Source organism: Haplochromis burtoni, unplaced genomic scaffold (genome assembly GCF_018398535.1).
Source record: "Haplochromis burtoni strain Fernald_Lab_line unplaced genomic scaffold, NCSU_Asbu1 Contig_256, whole genome shotgun sequence".
NCBI lineage: Eukaryota > Metazoa > Chordata > Actinopteri > Cichliformes > Cichlidae > Haplochromis > Haplochromis burtoni.
Window position 1 is genome coordinate 427,398 of NW_024582617.1, and position 18,352 is coordinate 445,749.

The 18,352-nt window shown below is 44.9% G+C and overlaps 1 protein-coding gene across 1 annotated transcript; it reads left to right on the plus strand.

Moving 5' to 3' along the window:
* Positions 1-402: 402 nt before the first annotated feature.
* Positions 403-18,217, plus strand: myo1f (myosin IF). Its single transcript, XM_005938529.3, has 29 exons — positions 403-1,828; positions 1,937-2,087; positions 5,366-5,494; positions 6,570-6,659; positions 6,797-6,891; positions 7,004-7,091; positions 7,228-7,317; positions 8,822-8,953; positions 9,105-9,239; positions 9,479-9,611; positions 9,939-10,135; positions 10,268-10,348; positions 10,471-10,557; positions 10,698-10,784; positions 11,701-11,868; positions 11,964-12,049; positions 12,134-12,215; positions 12,292-12,398; positions 12,485-12,583; positions 12,677-12,821; positions 14,001-14,115; positions 14,209-14,378; positions 15,338-15,483; positions 15,723-15,869; positions 15,949-16,097; positions 16,212-16,283; positions 16,680-16,887; positions 17,850-18,010; positions 18,108-18,217. The coding sequence occupies exons 2-29, from the start codon at positions 2,085-2,087 to the stop codon at positions 18,182-18,184; spliced, it is 3,279 nt and encodes a 1,092-aa protein (XP_005938591.1). The 5' UTR covers positions 403-1,828; positions 1,937-2,084; the 3' UTR covers positions 18,185-18,217.
* The last annotated feature ends 135 nt before the right edge of the window (positions 18,218-18,352 follow it).

Below are 18,352 nucleotides of genomic sequence, written 5' to 3' on the forward strand. Positions count from 1 at the left end.
CACCGTGCCACCGTGTATATATATCTCTATATCTATCTATATAGATATAATTTTTTCTACTTACTTCTTGCTTTTTTACTCTGACGGAGCACTCAAAGAGCTTTACACAGGCTAGTGTATATATCCTTTCTTATGGATAGAGGCGGGCAGCGGTGGCACTGTGGTTAGTACTGTTGCCTCACAGCAAGAAGGTCTGTGGAGTTTGCATGTTCTCCCCGTGTCTGCGTGCTCTGGCTTCCTCCCACAGTCCAAAGACACCCAGTTAGTGCGGTTAAGTTTATTGGAAACTCTAAATTGCCCATAGGTGTGAATGTGAGAGCGAATGGTTGTTTCTGTGTGTTAGCCCTGCGACCTGTCCGGGGTGTACCCCGCCTCTCGCCCTAAGACAGTTGGGATAGGCTCCAGGGGCCCCGCGACCCTGAAAAGGAGAAGCGAATGGATGGATAGAGGCCTCGAGAACCTAACTGCTGTTTGACAAAACCCATCTGCTGTTGGATGAGATTAACCAGTCAAACTTCTGTAACAGATTTTATGAACATCAGTGTAGCTACAGAGAGAACCTACAAGCCAAGAAAGGCTAGATACAAATAAATGCATTGAAAAGATTTTAAAAATCAAAGAAATGGACACCAATACTTGTCTATAAGCAGATCATAGGACAACCATTAGTAAACAGATGGAATCATCAGACTCAAACGCTGGGCTGATGTTTAAAGATTCCAGCTGTTCCAGCTGTTCTCAGCTCCTCTGGCTGACGGTCCCGCGCTGGTTCATACACGGCGAGCGTGAGAAACACAGGCACCGAGGCGAGACCGTGAAGTGCTTTAAAAGGATTTTAAAATCAGCAGCAGCTCGCTCCTGCGTTCCCTCCGGTCCTCGTGTGAAGCGGGTGTAGAACGTTTAGTCGGAGAAAGTTTCTTCCTCTGTGCTTTAGAAGCATTGACTGAAATTTACACCCGCACGAGGATCTAGAACAAATTTAAAAGGAATCGAGGCCGCTGGTTTAGGTCACAGCTCGAGCAGCTGAGCATGCACCACAGGCCTAAATGCAGGCCTGCATTTGTCTCTGCGGTCCCGTGTTATCAGGAGACACGGCCGCATGCAAAACACATCGCTATATATTATGTGCAACACCTGAAAAGAGACTGAGTGAAAAACGGTAGAAGTAATTAAAAGGAGGCTCATGAGACAACCTCGAACGCACTAGTGAAGTTCCAACCACAAAGACACAAAACTAAATACAAACTAAGAAAAACGTGACTTTAAACAACACGTGTTCAAAACCGATCTAGAAAGAGACGTAGAGGAAAAAGGAGTAGAAACAATCAGAGGTGCAATCACAGAGAAACCCCACATCTGAAAGAGTCACGACCCCGCCCATGAATGAATGAGACCTGACCCTGCGCTGGCACGCGCATCTTGCAGGAGCTTTAAAGACTCGATCCAGCTGACGTAAAACACAGGAAAACCAGCAACTGACACCTCCACTCACACACTACAAAGTCGACTCTGAATGAACCCGTCTGTTATTATGGGCGTTGGAGGCAGCAGCCTCTCTGACAAGACAAACACTATGAGAAGCCGCTACATGAAGCGACCACAGCCTGGGTGGAGCCGCTAACACACGGCTGAAACAACTGATTTAAGATAACTATCCCCTTTCTGCGGATGAGCGTCGCTTGCCGTCAACGCTCGCCTGCTGTGCGGCAGGCGAACTGGGCTGACTAATTGTGCCGTGGACCCGGCCGTCGTTTCTTCATCCTCCCGTCTGACGACTCCGAGCATGACAGAGCGCAGAATGGAGAAGTAAGCGGCTGGGCTTCATGCGGTGAGTTAATGTGCATCAGTGTGTGTTAGAGCAGTTCTTGTTTCACACACACTGCCGGTGGGAGTATGAGGAAGTAGGTTTTTGAATGCTGTACTGGATGTCTTGTAGGGTGCTGGTTGCTGTTGGCTGTCCTGGTTGTGCGATGGCAGCAATCTAAGGTCAACCTGTGGATTTTTTACAACACGCGCAAAAACCCCCCCCCACACCATCTCTCTGGACAGTGGACGGCTGAGGAGGAGAGAGGCCCGCGGGAACAATGGTACAGTACAACCACCTGCATCTGCTCTCACAGCTGTAACATTTTGTGCATTTCAGTTACCTGTTTGCTGTGGTTTTCTCGGCTGAAAGGGCGAATTGTGATGGCTTTGTACGTTTTCAGTCAGTTTGCTTTTGCAAAGCAAATTCAGCTCATGTCACTTCTCTCCTTTTCTAAAAGCCAAAGGAGGATTTTTTGTGCTTTAAAGTGAGTTTTGGCATCAGAAGAGATGAGATAAGATCTCTTCAGGGGAATTCATCTCCTTCACAGCAGCAGTGATGTTTCCTCTTTTTCAGGGACAAGCTCACTTTCTCACAGACTCGAGCTTAAAGCAGTGCTGTGCGATTTCAATTTGAGGCACAGGTAGAAACTTTCAATATCATAGACAGAGTAAGAAAGTGACCAGTCGAGCAGGAAAGACAGATGAGCTTGAATTTAAAGGGAGGATAATGAGGAGTGGTGCACTCGAGGGGGCTAACGGAGCGAGCTGCAGGCAGCTGCAGGAAGAGAACTGGTAGCATGTACAAAGTTTAGAGGGTTTCACAAGATGCAGCAATGAGGTGTGAGAGGGGAAGTGGACTACAGGAGAGGCCTGTAGTTTCTGTCACAACACTTCCTCCTTGCACACAGAAGGTCTCCACACATCCAGGATCGCACAGCAGTCGTAGCTGCACCAGCAGCCACATCTGACAAATGGAGGTAAACGAGCAGTTTCAAGAGGGAAGAGAGTGAAAATGCACGCCCAGCTCCCTGTTTACACGCCACCTTTACATTTAGGCTCCGAGCCATTTATCTGTCATCATCTCAAGTGTGACAAAAGCTTTCAAATCTGTGTCGCGCTCGCCTGTTTACACATGACAGCAAAGGAAGAAAAGGAACAAAACCGTGGCCGACAGAAATAAATTATGAGAAGTGTCAAACGCATCACAGGGTCGTCTTTTTCTTGCTTTCTTTAAACAACTGTGCAGAAAGTTCCGGTTTGATGTGGAAAGCTTTTGAGATTCAACGTCTGCTGATAACCACACCTCACCGCAACTGACTGGCATGTAGTTTGTGGTTCTTAAGGTGTTGGGTATTTGCATTACTTTTTTTCTTTTAAAGGCGGCTGGTCTTTCAGTGAAGACTAGTGTGATGTCATCACAGCTAAAAAACAGGAACATGTTTTTTTTCTTCCTGGTGGACGATGTTGACTTTTTAAAGGTTGTATAAACATAACTAATAACTTTACTTCTATAATAGTCTCTCCAGTCCTACAAACCTACTCCTGAACTAGTTCAATACACGAGTATCCATTTAATCTGTACACAGCTCCATTTAAAAATGATATAAGATTTAAAGGAGGTCAGCTACTGCGGGCAGCCGATGATTTAATCTCAGTTAAATGGCATCTACTTACCCCCTTGCTTTGCATTTTAATATTGTAGGAAAAAATCTGAGTATCAGAAAGCATCAACAACAATCAGGTGACCCCCTGTTAGCATCCAGCTGTCAACAGTGGGAAGAAAAAACTCCCGTTTAACAGGAAGAAACCTCCAGTGGAATCAGGTTCAGCCGTCTGCCATCGAGACAGGACGACAGGCAAACTCTTACTAATTGCTCGTGTGTGATAATCTGTTAACCAGCAACGACGTTTGTGTATCAGCTCATCAGTAGGTGATCATTAGATTACCAACACCGCATCAAAGCCGTTTAACCTCTTCTAGTAAAATATTAAAGACGATCGCAGATTCTGATCTCGCAGAACATAAAAATCTGGTATTTGAGTTCTATTTAAAGAGACGCTGATCTCTGCTATTTCTCTTCTAGTCGTGTTGTCATCACGTCACTGAAAGGCACCAAAGCTGTGAACTCATCCTGCCAGCAGCACTGTCCGAGTGCTGACGCCTTCATTTATAACAGTCGTTACAGGGCAAATTCATATTGATCCACGGATAAAAATAGTCCCCAGCTTTGGCGTAGTTTGGGTCTGTTTAATGGAGTTTGTGTCAGAGTCATATCTGATTTATGCTTTAAGCTCAGAGGGTGTGAGCACTGGCACGTATATGAGAAAAAAGAGACTCGCGAATTAGCTTTAAACTTGTGACTTCCGCCCGCTCTTTCCCCCTCAGGGGCTTTAAATTCAGAAACAAAAGCGCGCACTAAACACGCATGCATGCTGTGCTTATTTAAGACACGAATATGTAATCATGCCCGTCACACACGCAGCATCTGTATGCATCGTTCTTTGTTGGCGTTTGCACACTGACAGTGTTTCATAATGAAACTTTGTGTTTCTATTTTTTGCTGATGAGCTAAAAATGAAGCATCAGCAGAATCTGTTTGTAGAGGTTCTGCTAATATTTGTGGCTAATTAAGCGTTTATTGTTTTTCATAAGAAGGGACTGAAACCAGAAACCAGCAAGATGTTAAAGAATCTAATGAAATACGACTTCTTAGCACGAGGTTTGTTACAATGTGCAGCGCTTTTCTTCATGACGTGTAGAGACAGAGGTAGAGGTCACGCCCACCGAGGTCATCGATGAGCACAACAAGCTCACCAAGTGACAAAGACGTCATAACCGAGATGGTGAAGTGACAGATTGGTTCTTCAACTGTGGCTGGATCCTTCAGCCTCTTCTTCACCCACTTTGGCAAAGAGACCTCCTTTGTGTTTCCCCAGCTTTCACCCATCAAACACAGTTCAGGCTGAAATAACAACGAGGCGAGCGCTGCTGAGCTGAAACTGTGGAAACAATCAGTTTATTGCTAGTTTATCTTCGCCTCCTGTGTAGGTGTCGCATTGCTGAGGCAAATTAGAAGAAGCTTCTCTAAAATGTCCGAGCTAGAAAATGAGCTCACCTCGTCTGTGACCAGTTTCCTGGTAACGAGCCCTGAGCTTCCTGTAATGACAACCACACTGGTAATTGTGTTTTTGGCTTTACTGATGCCAAAGCTTGAAACGCTTTCATTTGAAATCTTCGCTCGGCCTCCTGTTTTCTTTTTTTACATGTCTTTCTTCCTTTGCTTCGTTTTTGGTTTGCTTGTTTCCTTCCTTCCTTTGTGATGCCCACACGGCTCTCTAAAGCTCTCGTCTCTACAACAAACACTAATATTGTTTCAAAATGCTTATTTTTCCGGTCCAAATTCCCACTCAGCCACAGAGTACGCTGAGCTACGCTGCTTTTGCGTCACAGCGTGTGGTAGTTTCTTTGATGAGGAAACCCAGCTTGAGTAAAATGTCCTTTTAAAGATTATTGCAACACGTCGTTACTAACAGAGTCTTCCTCTCCTCTGCGATTCAGGCAAAGTACCACTGGCAGAGTCAAAATGTCAAGCAAAGCGGCGTGGACGACATGGTCCTCCTGTCAAAGATCACCGAAGACGCCATCGTGGACAACCTGAAGAAGAGATACATGGACGACTACATCTTTGTATCCTCCAAGCTGTGTTTGATGTTGTAAATTATACCTGCAGTCTGACGGGAACTAAAGGCCTCTATTTAAACTGTCCCCACAATCTGCTCTATCTTCACATTGAATCTCGCTAAAGAACCCGAACGTGAAAGCATGAAGTGAAAAATCACCTTGGCTGAAATGGCCTTCTTCCATATTTGTGTACAGTCTTCTTATCCACCCACAGATGTGCTGATCAAAACACAAATTCACAGACAATCAAACAAACATATATGGGCATAAATATAAGGAATTCACTCTTCCTCTTCTGAGTTCACCGTGTGACTCAACAGCCCACTTCCGTCTTCTGAAAGCACAGCTGAACGTCAGCGCCATATTTAGAGAAAAACCCATCCATGTTAAATCCTGAGTGAGAGCGAGTTGATGTTATATCGAGAACGACTCGCTTAGATAAGAAGCTGTTTGTTAATCACGTCCGGTGTCTTTGGTTAGAGTTACTCTCCTGTTAACGTGGGATCCTTGGGTAAAGCAGGCCTCTGTCTTACCAGTCTTATCAGTAAGGAAGTGAACTGATAACGACACTGGTCATGTCTGTCACACGTGGCTTTATTTAGGTTACAATGGATTCATGACTTTGGTATTTCCCCCTTCCCTCCGTCTGGCAGGTGGGCCCCATGGGTAGTCATTCAGGTCGGTGAGCACCAGGCAGCTTTGGCTTTGACATTAGCAGAAATATGTCAGCGATGATGTCACCGTGACATTTTGGTTCAGACTTCGTGGACGGTACGAGCTGAAACTTGTGATTTGCTTCAGCCTCGGTGTTTGAAAGCGCGCTGATGCGAGGGGTGCCAGCGTATACTTTGTCTGTTTTCTGTTTCACCTGCAGAGTGAAAGCGTGAAACCTGCCCCCCAGGAAGCTATTAGAAGATGGGGTGTTTGAAGATGCCTAACATTAGCTTTAGCTCATATGTCAACAGAACAAAGCAAAAACATTTCACTTTCTTCAAAACGTCTAATGTACGTACGCTCTGTTTAAGTGTATTTAAACCATATGATGCATCATTCCCAAACTTTCCTCAGCCGCCCTCTCCAGACTTACATCGGCCCTGTGTTGATATCTGTTAACCCCTTCAAACAGATGCCCTACTTCACTGACAGAGAGATTGAACTCTATCAAGGAGCTGTAAGTGAATTTTCATCGCCGTCTTCTCATGACTTCTTTAAACTTGTGGCATATGTGGTGCAGAGGTTCTTCCTGTTGCCTGCTGTTGCCCTACGCTCGTTTTACTCAAACTGACCTCAAACCGTTTCGCTCTACAGGCCCAGTATGAGAATCCACCGCACATCTACGCCTTGACTGACAACATGTACAGAAACATGATGATTGACGGGGAGAATCAGTGTGTTATCATCAGGTGAGTTTTCTGCTTCCCACGCTGACGCCCATGCTGTGCCGTGCAGGTATGTTTGACAATAAAATATGGCTTTGCGGTGTGTTGTCTGCCTTTTTTTACGTGGCTGCGGTAGCGGTGAGAGCGGTGCTGGGAAGACAGTGGCTGCCAAATACATCATGGGTTACATTTCCAAAGTATCTGGAGGAGGATCGAAAGTGCAGGTACAGACCGTATGCTCGCTCCGCCTTATATGAATCTTCAAAATGAGTCAAAAAACCTTTAAACTTCCTTCAGTGTGGCGTGGAGGTTTTTCACTGTCTGGTATTGTGTTAATGTTTGTGTGCATGTGTGTGGCAGCATGTAAAAGAAATCATCCTGCAGTCAAATCCTCTGTTGGAAGCCTTTGGTAATGCCAAGACTGTTCGCAACAACAACTCTAGTCGTTTTGTAAGTATGAGTTTTTTACTTGAAGACCTGGTGTGGATGCTTTCTATCAAGTTTATAGTTATTAAGTAATATACCTGCTCATTTAAAAAGAAAAACCCAGAGAAGTCAACCCCACACCCCAAAAATAAAACATTCAAGAGTTCAGCAGTCACGTATAATTTTTTCACAAATAAAGGCCCGGTGTTCTTGATCTGAACCCTTTCAAGTATTCAACTATTTATGGATCCTTCGCAGTTTTAAGCTCGACTTACACTTCTGTGGTAAATCTACACCCTCACAACGTAACCGTAACCAAGAGAAATCCCAACAATCAAATGAACCCTTTCAGCAAGCACTCTGCATCAGTGGGAAGGAAAAACTCCCTTTTTAACAAGAAGAAACCTCTGGAAGAACCGGGCTCGGGGAGGGCAGGAAGCCGGGGCAAAGGAACACCAGGTTACCTGGAAGAGCACTCGCTTTAGCTTGCTGAGTGTGCTAGTTGTAAAAAAGCTAAGATGGTTAGCTTTATAAACAGTACCCATGCTGAATATCAGCTTATTATATTAGAGAAATACCCTCAGCAATCCCACGATCCTCTATGAGCAAGCGCTTGGCAACAGTGGGGAGAAAGAACTCCCTTTTAAGGCCTCCAGTAGAACCAGGAGTGTCAGAAAATACACAAACTCTGTGGGAGGGAAGACAAGGTGTAGTGGCACCAACAGCAGCACATAAACAGACGGGAGTGGAGAACAAGTGCTCATTGTGTTTTGGAAGTCCCCCACCCGCCTGATTCAGTTTTATCTATGACCTTTATCAAAAAAAGGAACGCTTTAATCTTAAAACTAGCGCGTGTGTCTGTCCTCTGAATCCAAACTGGAAGGTGACACCGCTGTAAAGCGTCCTAATAGCTAAAGGCTCCGCCCCCTGTGCTACTTTTGGAAATTCTAGGAGTGAGAGGGAAGTGCTCCATTGGAATAACACGGTACTATGATGTTTTTAAGGTGATTAGCTAATATTAGCATGTAAGTAATAACAGCTGTCTCCAAGCATTGCAGAGCGAGGTTGTGCAGAGCCACATATGTGCCTGTAGCCTCATTACAAGTGATTTATTACAACATTCTCGTGCACTTCAACAACACTTTTATTGCATTCATTCTGGTTTCTCATAAGAAGGGTCCTAATGATGTGACATCACACCCATAAACCACCCTGACCTGCATGTCTGCAGCTTTAGCGTGAGATATCAGAAGAGCAATTAGTTATATTTCCTGTTACCCTTTGTACACCGTCACAGCTCTCGTGTACTGAGCGTGCAGTCAGATGCACGCATATATTTTCAGACTCATATAAATGTAGTGAACATGGAAGTGGTTTATCTTTAGGAAACGGTCGCATGATTTGAGAACCGTCTCATCCTGAAAGCAAATTTTGACACTGGCTGATCTGCAATAATGAGTGAGGACAGATTTCCTCGCAGCCTCGTTTCTCAACTCCAAGTGTTGACTTTGATTTTTACATTAATCAGGGGAAATACTTTGAGATCCAGTTCAGCAGAGGAGGGGAGCCAGATGGTGGAAAAATATCAAACTTTCTGCTCGAGAAGTCAAGGGTGGTCAGCCAGAACGAGAACGAGAGGAACTTCCACATTTACTATCAGGTGAGAGGCTGATGAGCACAAACCGCAGATTAATAGCAACTCCTTTAAAAAAAAAAAAGTACAGAGTTCCTCTTAAGCTGCAAAATCTTCATTCAATATGAAGCCAGTGTGTGTGTGTGACTCCTGCTGGGCCTGCGTTGTTGTTTTCCAGTTGATAGAGGGAGCTAGTGCTCAGCAGAGAGAGGCCCTGGGCATCATGACTCCTGATTATTACTACTACCTCAACCAGTCTGGGACATACAAGGTGGATGGGACCAATGACAGCAAAGACTTCCAGGAAACTATGGTACGCAAACTTATAGGTGGGATCCAGTGGTGTTCAGCAAACCTGTGCTTGGTCCCAGGTTTGCTGTGTGGAAAGTCTGATCAATGCTTTGTAGCTAAACCCATTATAGTGGCTCTAGCTGGTCTACATTGATTGCTGGCAGGAAATAAAATGTGGACGTAAAGTAGTTCTGCTTGACGTCTCCTCACGTTGTGGTGAAGCTGCTGCCGTCACACTTTCTTCTTGGATTTGTTCTTCAGGAGGCCATGCAGGTGATTGGGATCCCAGGTGACATCCAGACGCAGGTGCTGCAGATCGTTGCGGGTATCCTCCACCTGGGAAACATTAGCTTCATAGAAGCAGGCAACTATGGGCAGGTGGAAAGCACAGACTGTGAGTGCGACACACACGTGCCGACGCATCTTCTGTTAACATGCAGTCATACTCCCGCTGGATATCACCATAACAAAGGTCGTCCCCGGCACACGCCCAACAAATGAATAGAATCTCTACACACAGACGACTTCCCTGTTTACTGCCTCAGTAGATAATTGGTGGTTGCATCCAAAGCAGCAATGATACCCTCCGTTGGCTTCTGTCTAGGGAGGGTATCATTAATTCATCATAGGAAGTCTTTGCTTATGGCATAATAAAACACATCTGAATTACGAGTCCGTTTTTGGCACGATTGAACTACAACTTTACTTTGCTTTGCTCCAGTGCTCGCATTCCCCGCCTATCTGCTGGGCATCGACCCCAACCGTCTGCAGGACAAGCTGACCAGCCGGAAGATGGATTCAAAGTGGGGAGGGAAGTCTGAGTCCATCAACGTGACCCTGAACCAGGAGCAGGCCAACTACACACGAGATGCCCTGGCCAAAGCGCTGTATGCACGCCTCTTTGACTACCTGGTGGAGGTAATCACGCTTGATGATGCAGCTGAGCAAAAACAGACTAAAGAAAATGAAACATTTGCTTTGAATTCAGCTGACATGTATTCATGCACCTCATCTGCTCTTTGCATTTGTCTCGTGTCCTTACTTCTCCAGTCTATAAATAAAGCCATCCAGAAACCATATGAGGAATTCAGCATCGGAGTGCTTGACATTTATGGCTTTGAGATATTCCAGGTTAGGCTTCTCATAACTTCCAGATACTTAACCTTTGCACGCATCCACTAAAAGACTAAATGTGTGTTTAATAGCAGGATTTGTTTCATCTCTTACTGACTGTGTTGTATTCGCTTCCTCAGAGAAACGGCTTTGAGCAGTTTTGCATCAACTTTGTCAACGAGAAACTGCAACAGATCTTCATCGAACTCACCCTGAAGGCTGAGCAGGTAACTATAAATAAAACGATATAAATAGAATTGAATTGTAACTGCACTGTGCAGCGCATGCATTTGACTCCACTGTGTTTCAGTTGGTGAGGATCACTGTATGTCCTCAAACCAAATGTTTTGCTCTCATTGTCTCTCAGGAAGAATATGTTCAGGAGGGCATCAAGTGGACGCCCATCGAGTACTTCAACAACAAGATTGTGTGCGACCTTATTGAAAATAAACTGGTAAGCTCATAAACGCGATGACTGACGGAGGGTTTATGCAGATTGTGTAAAATTGGCTCTGATTAGAAAACAAGTGGCCCCTAAAGCAGCGAGAGTTTGGTGCTCTGCTTCCTGAAAACAGTGAAACGGAAGAACAGAGCGCTCGGGGTCACAACAGGAAGAATCAAGTCACGTGATATAGCAGTAACATCGGGGGTAACATTTGCATTTTGTTTTTGGAAAAGTTTTATTGCACATTTATTTTCACAGTAAATCAGATAATATATGATATTCCCAAAAGCCAAAAATGGAAGAAGAAAAGACATATGAGGCATTGGTGGAGGAGCTGCAGTTTTATCTCCTTGTACGAATTTGTGTGTTTGAAGTGTTTGACTGGATGACTAAAAAATGGTGATTTACATGCGGTCTAAAGACATCAGGCTTTCAATCAAACTACTGTATAAAAGTAACTTTATATAAGTTTTACTCTGGTCTTTAAAGCTCATATTAAAGCTCTACACATGTTTACTGGGAACCTTTAATTCAGTTTGAATTCAAAAACATTACAATCAAAAGTTACCAGGTGGTCATGTCAAACATTTTGTATTATGTAACTGCACGTGTGCTAATTTGTATCAATTTCTGGTGGTGGTCAGAGGGCCCGGTGGCGCCAGTGTCCGGCAGCCTCGCCTCTGTCAGTGCGCCCCAGGGCGGCTGTGGCTACAATGTAGCTGCCATCACCAGTGTGTGAATGTGTGTGTGGATGGGTGGATGACTGGATGTGTTAAAGTGCTTTGGGGTCCTTAGGGACTGAGTAAAGCGCTATACAAATGCAGGCCATTTACCATTTCTAACAGATATTTCTTATTCGTTTATCTAAAAGTTATCAAACTTGAAAGAACAAAATCGCAGCTAAAAAGCCGTCGTCTCTTTGCAGAACCCTCCGGGTATAATGAGCGTGCTGGATGATGTGTGCGCCACCATGCATGCCAAAGGAGAGGGTGCAGATGGCACTCTGCTGCAGAAACTGCAGGCTGCTGTGGGGACGCACGAACATTTCAACAGCTGGAACTCGGGCTTTGTTATACATCACTACGCCGGGAAGGTAAGATTTGATTTTGTTTGCTCGATGTGGCGCTTATAAACCTCAAAGATTTGTTTTTGGGGGTTTTTCAGTGAAAATATCTGGTGTCGTCGCAGGTGTCGTATGATATCAACGGCTTCTGTGAGAGAAATCGGGACGTGCTTTTCCCCGACCTCATCGAGCTCATGCAGAGCAGTGAATTGTGAGTTTCCTGTACTGGTCTGATTGTTGCACTGAAGGCGTAATTTTAAAAAAACAATGCATTAAAAAAAACGTGTCTCTTTAGTAACTTCATCCGTAGCTTGTTCCCCGAAAACCTCAACACAGATAAAAAAGGAAGGCCGACCACGGCAAGTTCAAAGATCAAGGTGAGAGCTTTTCAATCTGTCGACGGTTGATTTTGTGCAGCAGCGCATTCGTCTCACGCTGTTGTTTCCCTCGCAGAAACAAGCGAACGACCTGGTGAACACGCTGATGAAGTGCACGCCGCATTACATCCGCTGCATCAAACCCAATGAGACAAAGCGGCCGAAAGACTGGGAGGAGAGCAGGTGAGAATGCTCGCCGTCACGCTTTGAGGAACTCTGAAAGATTTCACAGGGAACGTTTGCTGATCAGCGGCGCTATCTGTTTTTAGGGCCAGGCATCAAGTAGAATACCTCGGACTGCGGGAAAACATCCGCGTACGAAGGGCTGGATTCGCATATCGGAGACTCTTCAGTAAATTCCTGATGAGGTAAGTTTAATCGTGCGTGTTCATGGAATCCTGCCTGAAAAAAGACACACAGCTCTCACTGTGATTTGTTTGTTTGGTGCTTTTTGAATCCAGGTACGCCATTCTGACAGCCGAAACATGGCCGTGCTGGAGAGGGCCAGAGCAGCAGGGGGTGCTTCACCTCCTTCGCTCCGTCAACATGGATAACGATCAGTACCAGATGGGACGCACCAAAGTCTTTGTGAAGAACCCCGAATCGGTACGGAGCTTCATATTTTATATTCCGTCAGGCTGCATATTTGTTCTAACCAGTGTTGTAACATGCTCAACTTATCTTGGCGATCGTGGCTCAAGAGTTGGGAGTTCGCCTTGTAATCGGAAGGTTCCCGGTTCGAGCCCCAGCTCCGACAGTCTTTGTGTCCTGGGGCAAGACACTCCACCCATTGCCTTCTGGTGGTGGTCAGAGGGCCCGGTGGCGCCAGTGTCCGGCAGCCTCGCCTCTGTCAGTGCTCCCCAGGGTGGCTGTGGCTACAGTGTAGCTGCCATCACCAGTGTGTGGATGTGAGGATGACTGGGTGTGTAAAGTGCTGTACAAATACAGGCCATTTACCATTTACAAATAAAGAAACGCTCACATTGCCTGATATAAGCTCTCGTACCTCTCAGTGAGGTAAAGAGCAGAGAAGATTATGCTGCATGTGTTTTTTGACTCATCTCAGCAGGACGATATTAATGTTGCTGCGCTCAAATGTTTGCGTGAAAAGGGACTGAAATAGCTTCAAAGATTAAAAAAGTTCAGACCACAGCTACTTTCTAACCTCCACATAGCTGCAACATGTTGGGGGAAGTTTTTGCAAGTTTTTCAGTGAAACAGGCTTGAGAGCAGCTAATAATACTGCCTCAGCTGGTTCATTAACCACTTTAATTCCATTTAATGTATAAAAAAATATTAGTCCTTTATTTTTTATTAGTCCTTTATTTATCCAGGTAAAAACTCTCATTGAGATTAAAAATCTCATTTCCAAGAGAGACCTGGCATATATTGAAATATATATATTGAAAGGCAAAGACTCTACAAAATACAGAGGAAACCCCGGCAATCAGACGAGCTCCTGTGAGCAACGATTTGGTGATAGTGGGAAGGAAAAACTTCCTTTTAACAGGAAGAAACCTCTGACAGAATCCGGGGGAGGAAGACGGGACAAAAGACACACTGAGACAGAGAGCCAGATATTAATGATAACTAATGATTAAATGTAGAGCGGCACATAAACACGGAGAGAGTGATAAAGGGGGAGTGAAGAAGAAACACCAAGTGCATCATGGGAATCTCCAAGCAGCCTGGGTCTATTGCAGCATAACTAAGGGAGGATTGAAGGTCACCCTGCTCTAACATGCACTAAACCTGCAGAAATACTCATGCACATATGCCTTTCAGCTGTTTCTGCTTGAGGAGATGAGAGAGAGGAAGTTTGACACTTTTGCCAGAATCATTCAAAAAGCCTGGAGAAAATTCATCGCGAGGAAGAAGTACGAACAGATGAGAGAAGAGGGTGAGTTACACAAGCGGCGAGATTCCCCGCACAGGTTGCACCAAAGAGCTTGAGTTGGTTTTAGAAATGTTTGTTGTTCCTTGTGACTCGCAGCCTCAGACATCCTGTACAACTCCAAAGAGCGGAGGAAAAACAGCATCAACAGGAACTTCGTTGGCGACTACCTCGGGCTGGAGCAGAGGCCTGAGCTGCGGCAGTTCCTCGCCAAGAGGGAGCGCGTCGACTTCGCTGATTCGGTTAACAAGTTTGATCGCAGGTTCAAGGTTTGAATTCTTGTGTTTTCGTCCAATCAAAGAAAGAGTTGCAGTACTGTGCAAAAGTCTTGAGCCAATCCGTCATTTCTTTATATTTTGCCAGAAAAGTGATTTATTGAAACATGTTGCAAACATACATGGAAATAAAGTATAAAAGAGAAAAAGTGAGTTTTTACGTTCTAACAAGCTTGAAGGTTTCGTGTGACCACCTTGATTCTTCAGCCTGAATTATCCTGGGCAGCTTTCTTTAAGTAGTCTTCAGGAATAGTTCTTTTCTTGGCTCCTTGAAGGACATTCGCAGCTCTTCTTTGGATGTTGGCTGTCATCTGTTCTGCTCTCCATCAACATGACCCCACACTGCTGCAGCAGTGTTGCAGTCGAGGCTCTGGGGAGGCCCGTCCACGTGTGTGTGCTCGGGATGTTATATCAGGCATTTTTCAAAACTTTTTTATGTGTTGTGTGTAGAAACAAGCTCGATTGACTCGCAGGTCAAAAGCATTCCTCTGAAAACCGTCAGGCACAAGCAGCCAATCGCCGAGGAAAACAACTGAAAGACCTTCAGAAAGTCTGGAAAACTATTGCCTAAGAAAACGTTGATAAAAATAAGGAAATGAAGGGTGGCTCAAAAGTTTGGCAACGTACTCTCTGTTCAGTTTCTATAACAATAAGACCTTAAGATTTATAAAAGACATTAAATTCACGCTGTCTTGCTTGTTGTCGACTTCAGAAAAAATGTACCCAAAGGAAAAAAAAGAAAACTCAACAATCATGTGACCCCCTATGAGCAAGTTTGCTTGCTCATAGGGGGTCACATGATTGTTGGGTTTTTCTGTGTGTGTTATTGTAGGGTCGACCTTACAACATAAAGCACATTGAGGCGCCTGCTGCTGTGATTTGGCGCTGTATAAGTAACTGAGTTGTACCTTGTCCCCAGAGTCACCCGCTTTCCTTTTCTCCCCCCAACCCAGTCTATCAAGAGAGATTTGATCCTGACACCGAAAGGCATCTATCTGATTGGCCGAGAGAAGGTGAAGAAAGGACCCGAGAAAGGACAGATAAAGGAAGTACTAAAGCGGAAGATGGAGTTTGGAGGCATCAGCAGTGTCTCTCTCAGGTGTGTATCTAATTAACACAGATTCATTACTAAAATCTCTCATTTTTATGCAGCCTGTGTATGTTGTTACTGCTGCTGTTGCTGAAGTGAAAAATGTAACTGCATCCTCTGCTCTCTTCTTGCTGCTATTTTAATGCTTCCTTGAATGTCTTTCAGTGTTTCAGTTACCCGCACTGCTTCCTCTTTCTGTTTTTAAACTTCAGCAAGAGTGAGTTCATGGTATTTTTTTTCCTTCTTAGTACGAGACAGGATGATTTCTTCATCCTCCACGAAGCCCAGTATGACAGTTTGCTGGAATCCAACTTTAAGACAGAGTTCCTCAGTTTGCTTTCCAAACGCTACGAGGAAGTGACAAAAAGAAAACTGACAATCTCCTTCGGTGACAGGTCGGTGGAGGAACACACAGCCTTTGCTAGCATGAGAAAAACACGCAGGGGTGACTAACGCAGGTTCTTCTTGCTTCAGGCTGGAGTTCAGAGTGAAGAAGGAGGGCTGGGGTGGAGGAGGCACCAGAATAGTAGTGTTCCAGAAAGGCCCTGGAGACGTGGCCCAGCTCAAACCTGGAGGGAAGACCCTGTCTGTCACAATAGGAGATGGTCTACCCAAATCCTCCAGTAGGTTAAAATAAGTCATGATGCCGTATAGACTTGAAAAAAGTAGGAACAAATTTAAATAGTAAATAAAATGCTGCCTGTATAAGCATCCTAACTGTCCCTTCTTTTGATTAGAGCCAACCAGGAAGTCGTTTCCTCCGTCTTCTGGTGGAGGAAGAGGAGGAAGAAACCACGTAGCGCCCAAATGTAAGCTACTACTCACCTGTGATCCTCACCTGTGGAAAAACCCTTCCCAGTGGCTCAAAGTAACTAAACAGGAAGTGTGGATGTACTTATTGAAACATAAAGTACTGCAGTATTTACACTCTGTTGTATTTTGATTAACTTTTCAGCTGTTTCAATCATAATCCTTTTTACTTTGTGTATTGAACAGCCGATTGCTTACTTTGTACATCTAGGTCGTAAATAAAAGCGCGTTCAGTACGACATATGGCTGCAGTATGTGAAGCTGTAAAACAATAAAGCAGCAAAGGCACCAGTGATAACAGTCGTGTCATGTAACACTGAAATGGGCCGTTCTGAGTCTTTACCGTCGTACTGCTGCTCTGTTATTGAAGCACACGCTTCGTTCTCTCTCCTCAGTGCATCAGAACGGTGGAGCCAAATTCCCCAGAGGTCCTCATAACCCACAAGCCGATATCACGTATTCCTCCCCGCAAAAGCAGGGCCGACCACTCCAGGGAGGCCCGCCCAAACTGGGATCCCAGAGAGGGCCCCGACCTCCAGCGCCAAACCAGTATAACCAAGGAAACTTGGACTTCCTTAATGTGCCTGATCAGGGCATGTCAGGGTAAGACATGTTTAAAAAAGACATTAAAAAAGAAAGGAAGGTGTGGTTTGTGAGGGATTACCAAGGTGAGGCTGAAACCTGCGAGTAACTGAAAGTTAGAGCGAGGCAGAGAAACCTGTTTGTTTTACACTGAATTACTGAATCATCTCTTCAATACTAGATGCTGTTTCGCTGGTTTGGGGGGGGGGGTGTTCTGGGAACAAAGTAGTTCCTACCAGCTGCACTCAGAGGCGGGTCAGAAAGTCTGGTTAAATAAATGTTGGGGTTGAGAGAGATTTAAACACATTAATTCCTTAATTCTGGGGAGAAAAATCACGACAGCCTCTCTTTAATCCATCCAGGGTGTGGCGCACGCTGTTGGCTAAAGTCAAAGACTCTGTCAACGACAACAACACCCTGCTTTTATGTTTGTTTGTTTTTCAGCTGACGGTCTGTTATTCTGACCGCTGCTTTTTTGGGATACGGATGAGACCGGACTGGGATGAGTCCTGAGGATGTTTTAGCCGAGACTAGTGCTGGTTTGCAAAGTTCACTGACTGTGGTCTTAAACTGGATGCTGCATTCTGCTAAAAATGAATTATTAAAACAATCAGTAGTTAGAAGGAAACTGAACAGCTGATTCCTCAGAGGCAGCTATAATTAAGCCCAACTTTAAGCCTTTTAAGGGGTAAATTTTACAGAAATTACCTCTCATACGGAGAACAAAGGGGATCAATATCTACAGAGAGCAAAACATATTTTTCCTGTTGTAAATTTAGATATTTTAACATGAGACTTTATTGGGATTGACTCGCTTTTAGAGCCAGCCCCCAGTGGCCAGCTGAGGAACTGCAACTTTTGGCACTTTTGCCATCTTCAACCCACGCGTGGCAGTTAAAAGTTAATTTTATTCATGTTAGTAAATAAATAAGATGTGAATAAATTATGGTCATGAGCACCTCATTTTTCCCCCTTTGTCACAGGAAGCAGAGGAAAATGAGCATCCACCAGCGACCTCCTCCTGCTCCTAAACCGCAGCCTCGACCTCAGGGTCCTCGCTGCCGGGCGTTATATCAGTACGTCGGCCAAGACACGGATGAGATCAGCTTCGAGGCCAATGATGTGTTAGATCTTGTCAAAGAAGGTGCGTGCACGAAAGCAACGACATGTAGGGAGATGCACATTGATGAGATAGACTGGAAGTGGTTCATGACGTGTTTCTTTACCGTTTCTCTCCGCAGACCCGTCAGGCTGGTGGACGGGCAGAATTGGAGGGAAGGAAGGTCTCTTCCCGGGTAACTATGTGGAAAAGATTTGATGAGAACCTTGCGAACGTGTCTGTGTTTGCTCATAAACAGATGTAATTCAGCACATTCAGAAACTGCCTGCGAGTTGTTCACGGATGCATCGGGGCTTTCAAAGGGTCGAGCTCTCTGATGTTTGAGCCCCAGCTAATTTACCCGGCAGCGTGCCGTAGAAGCAGAAC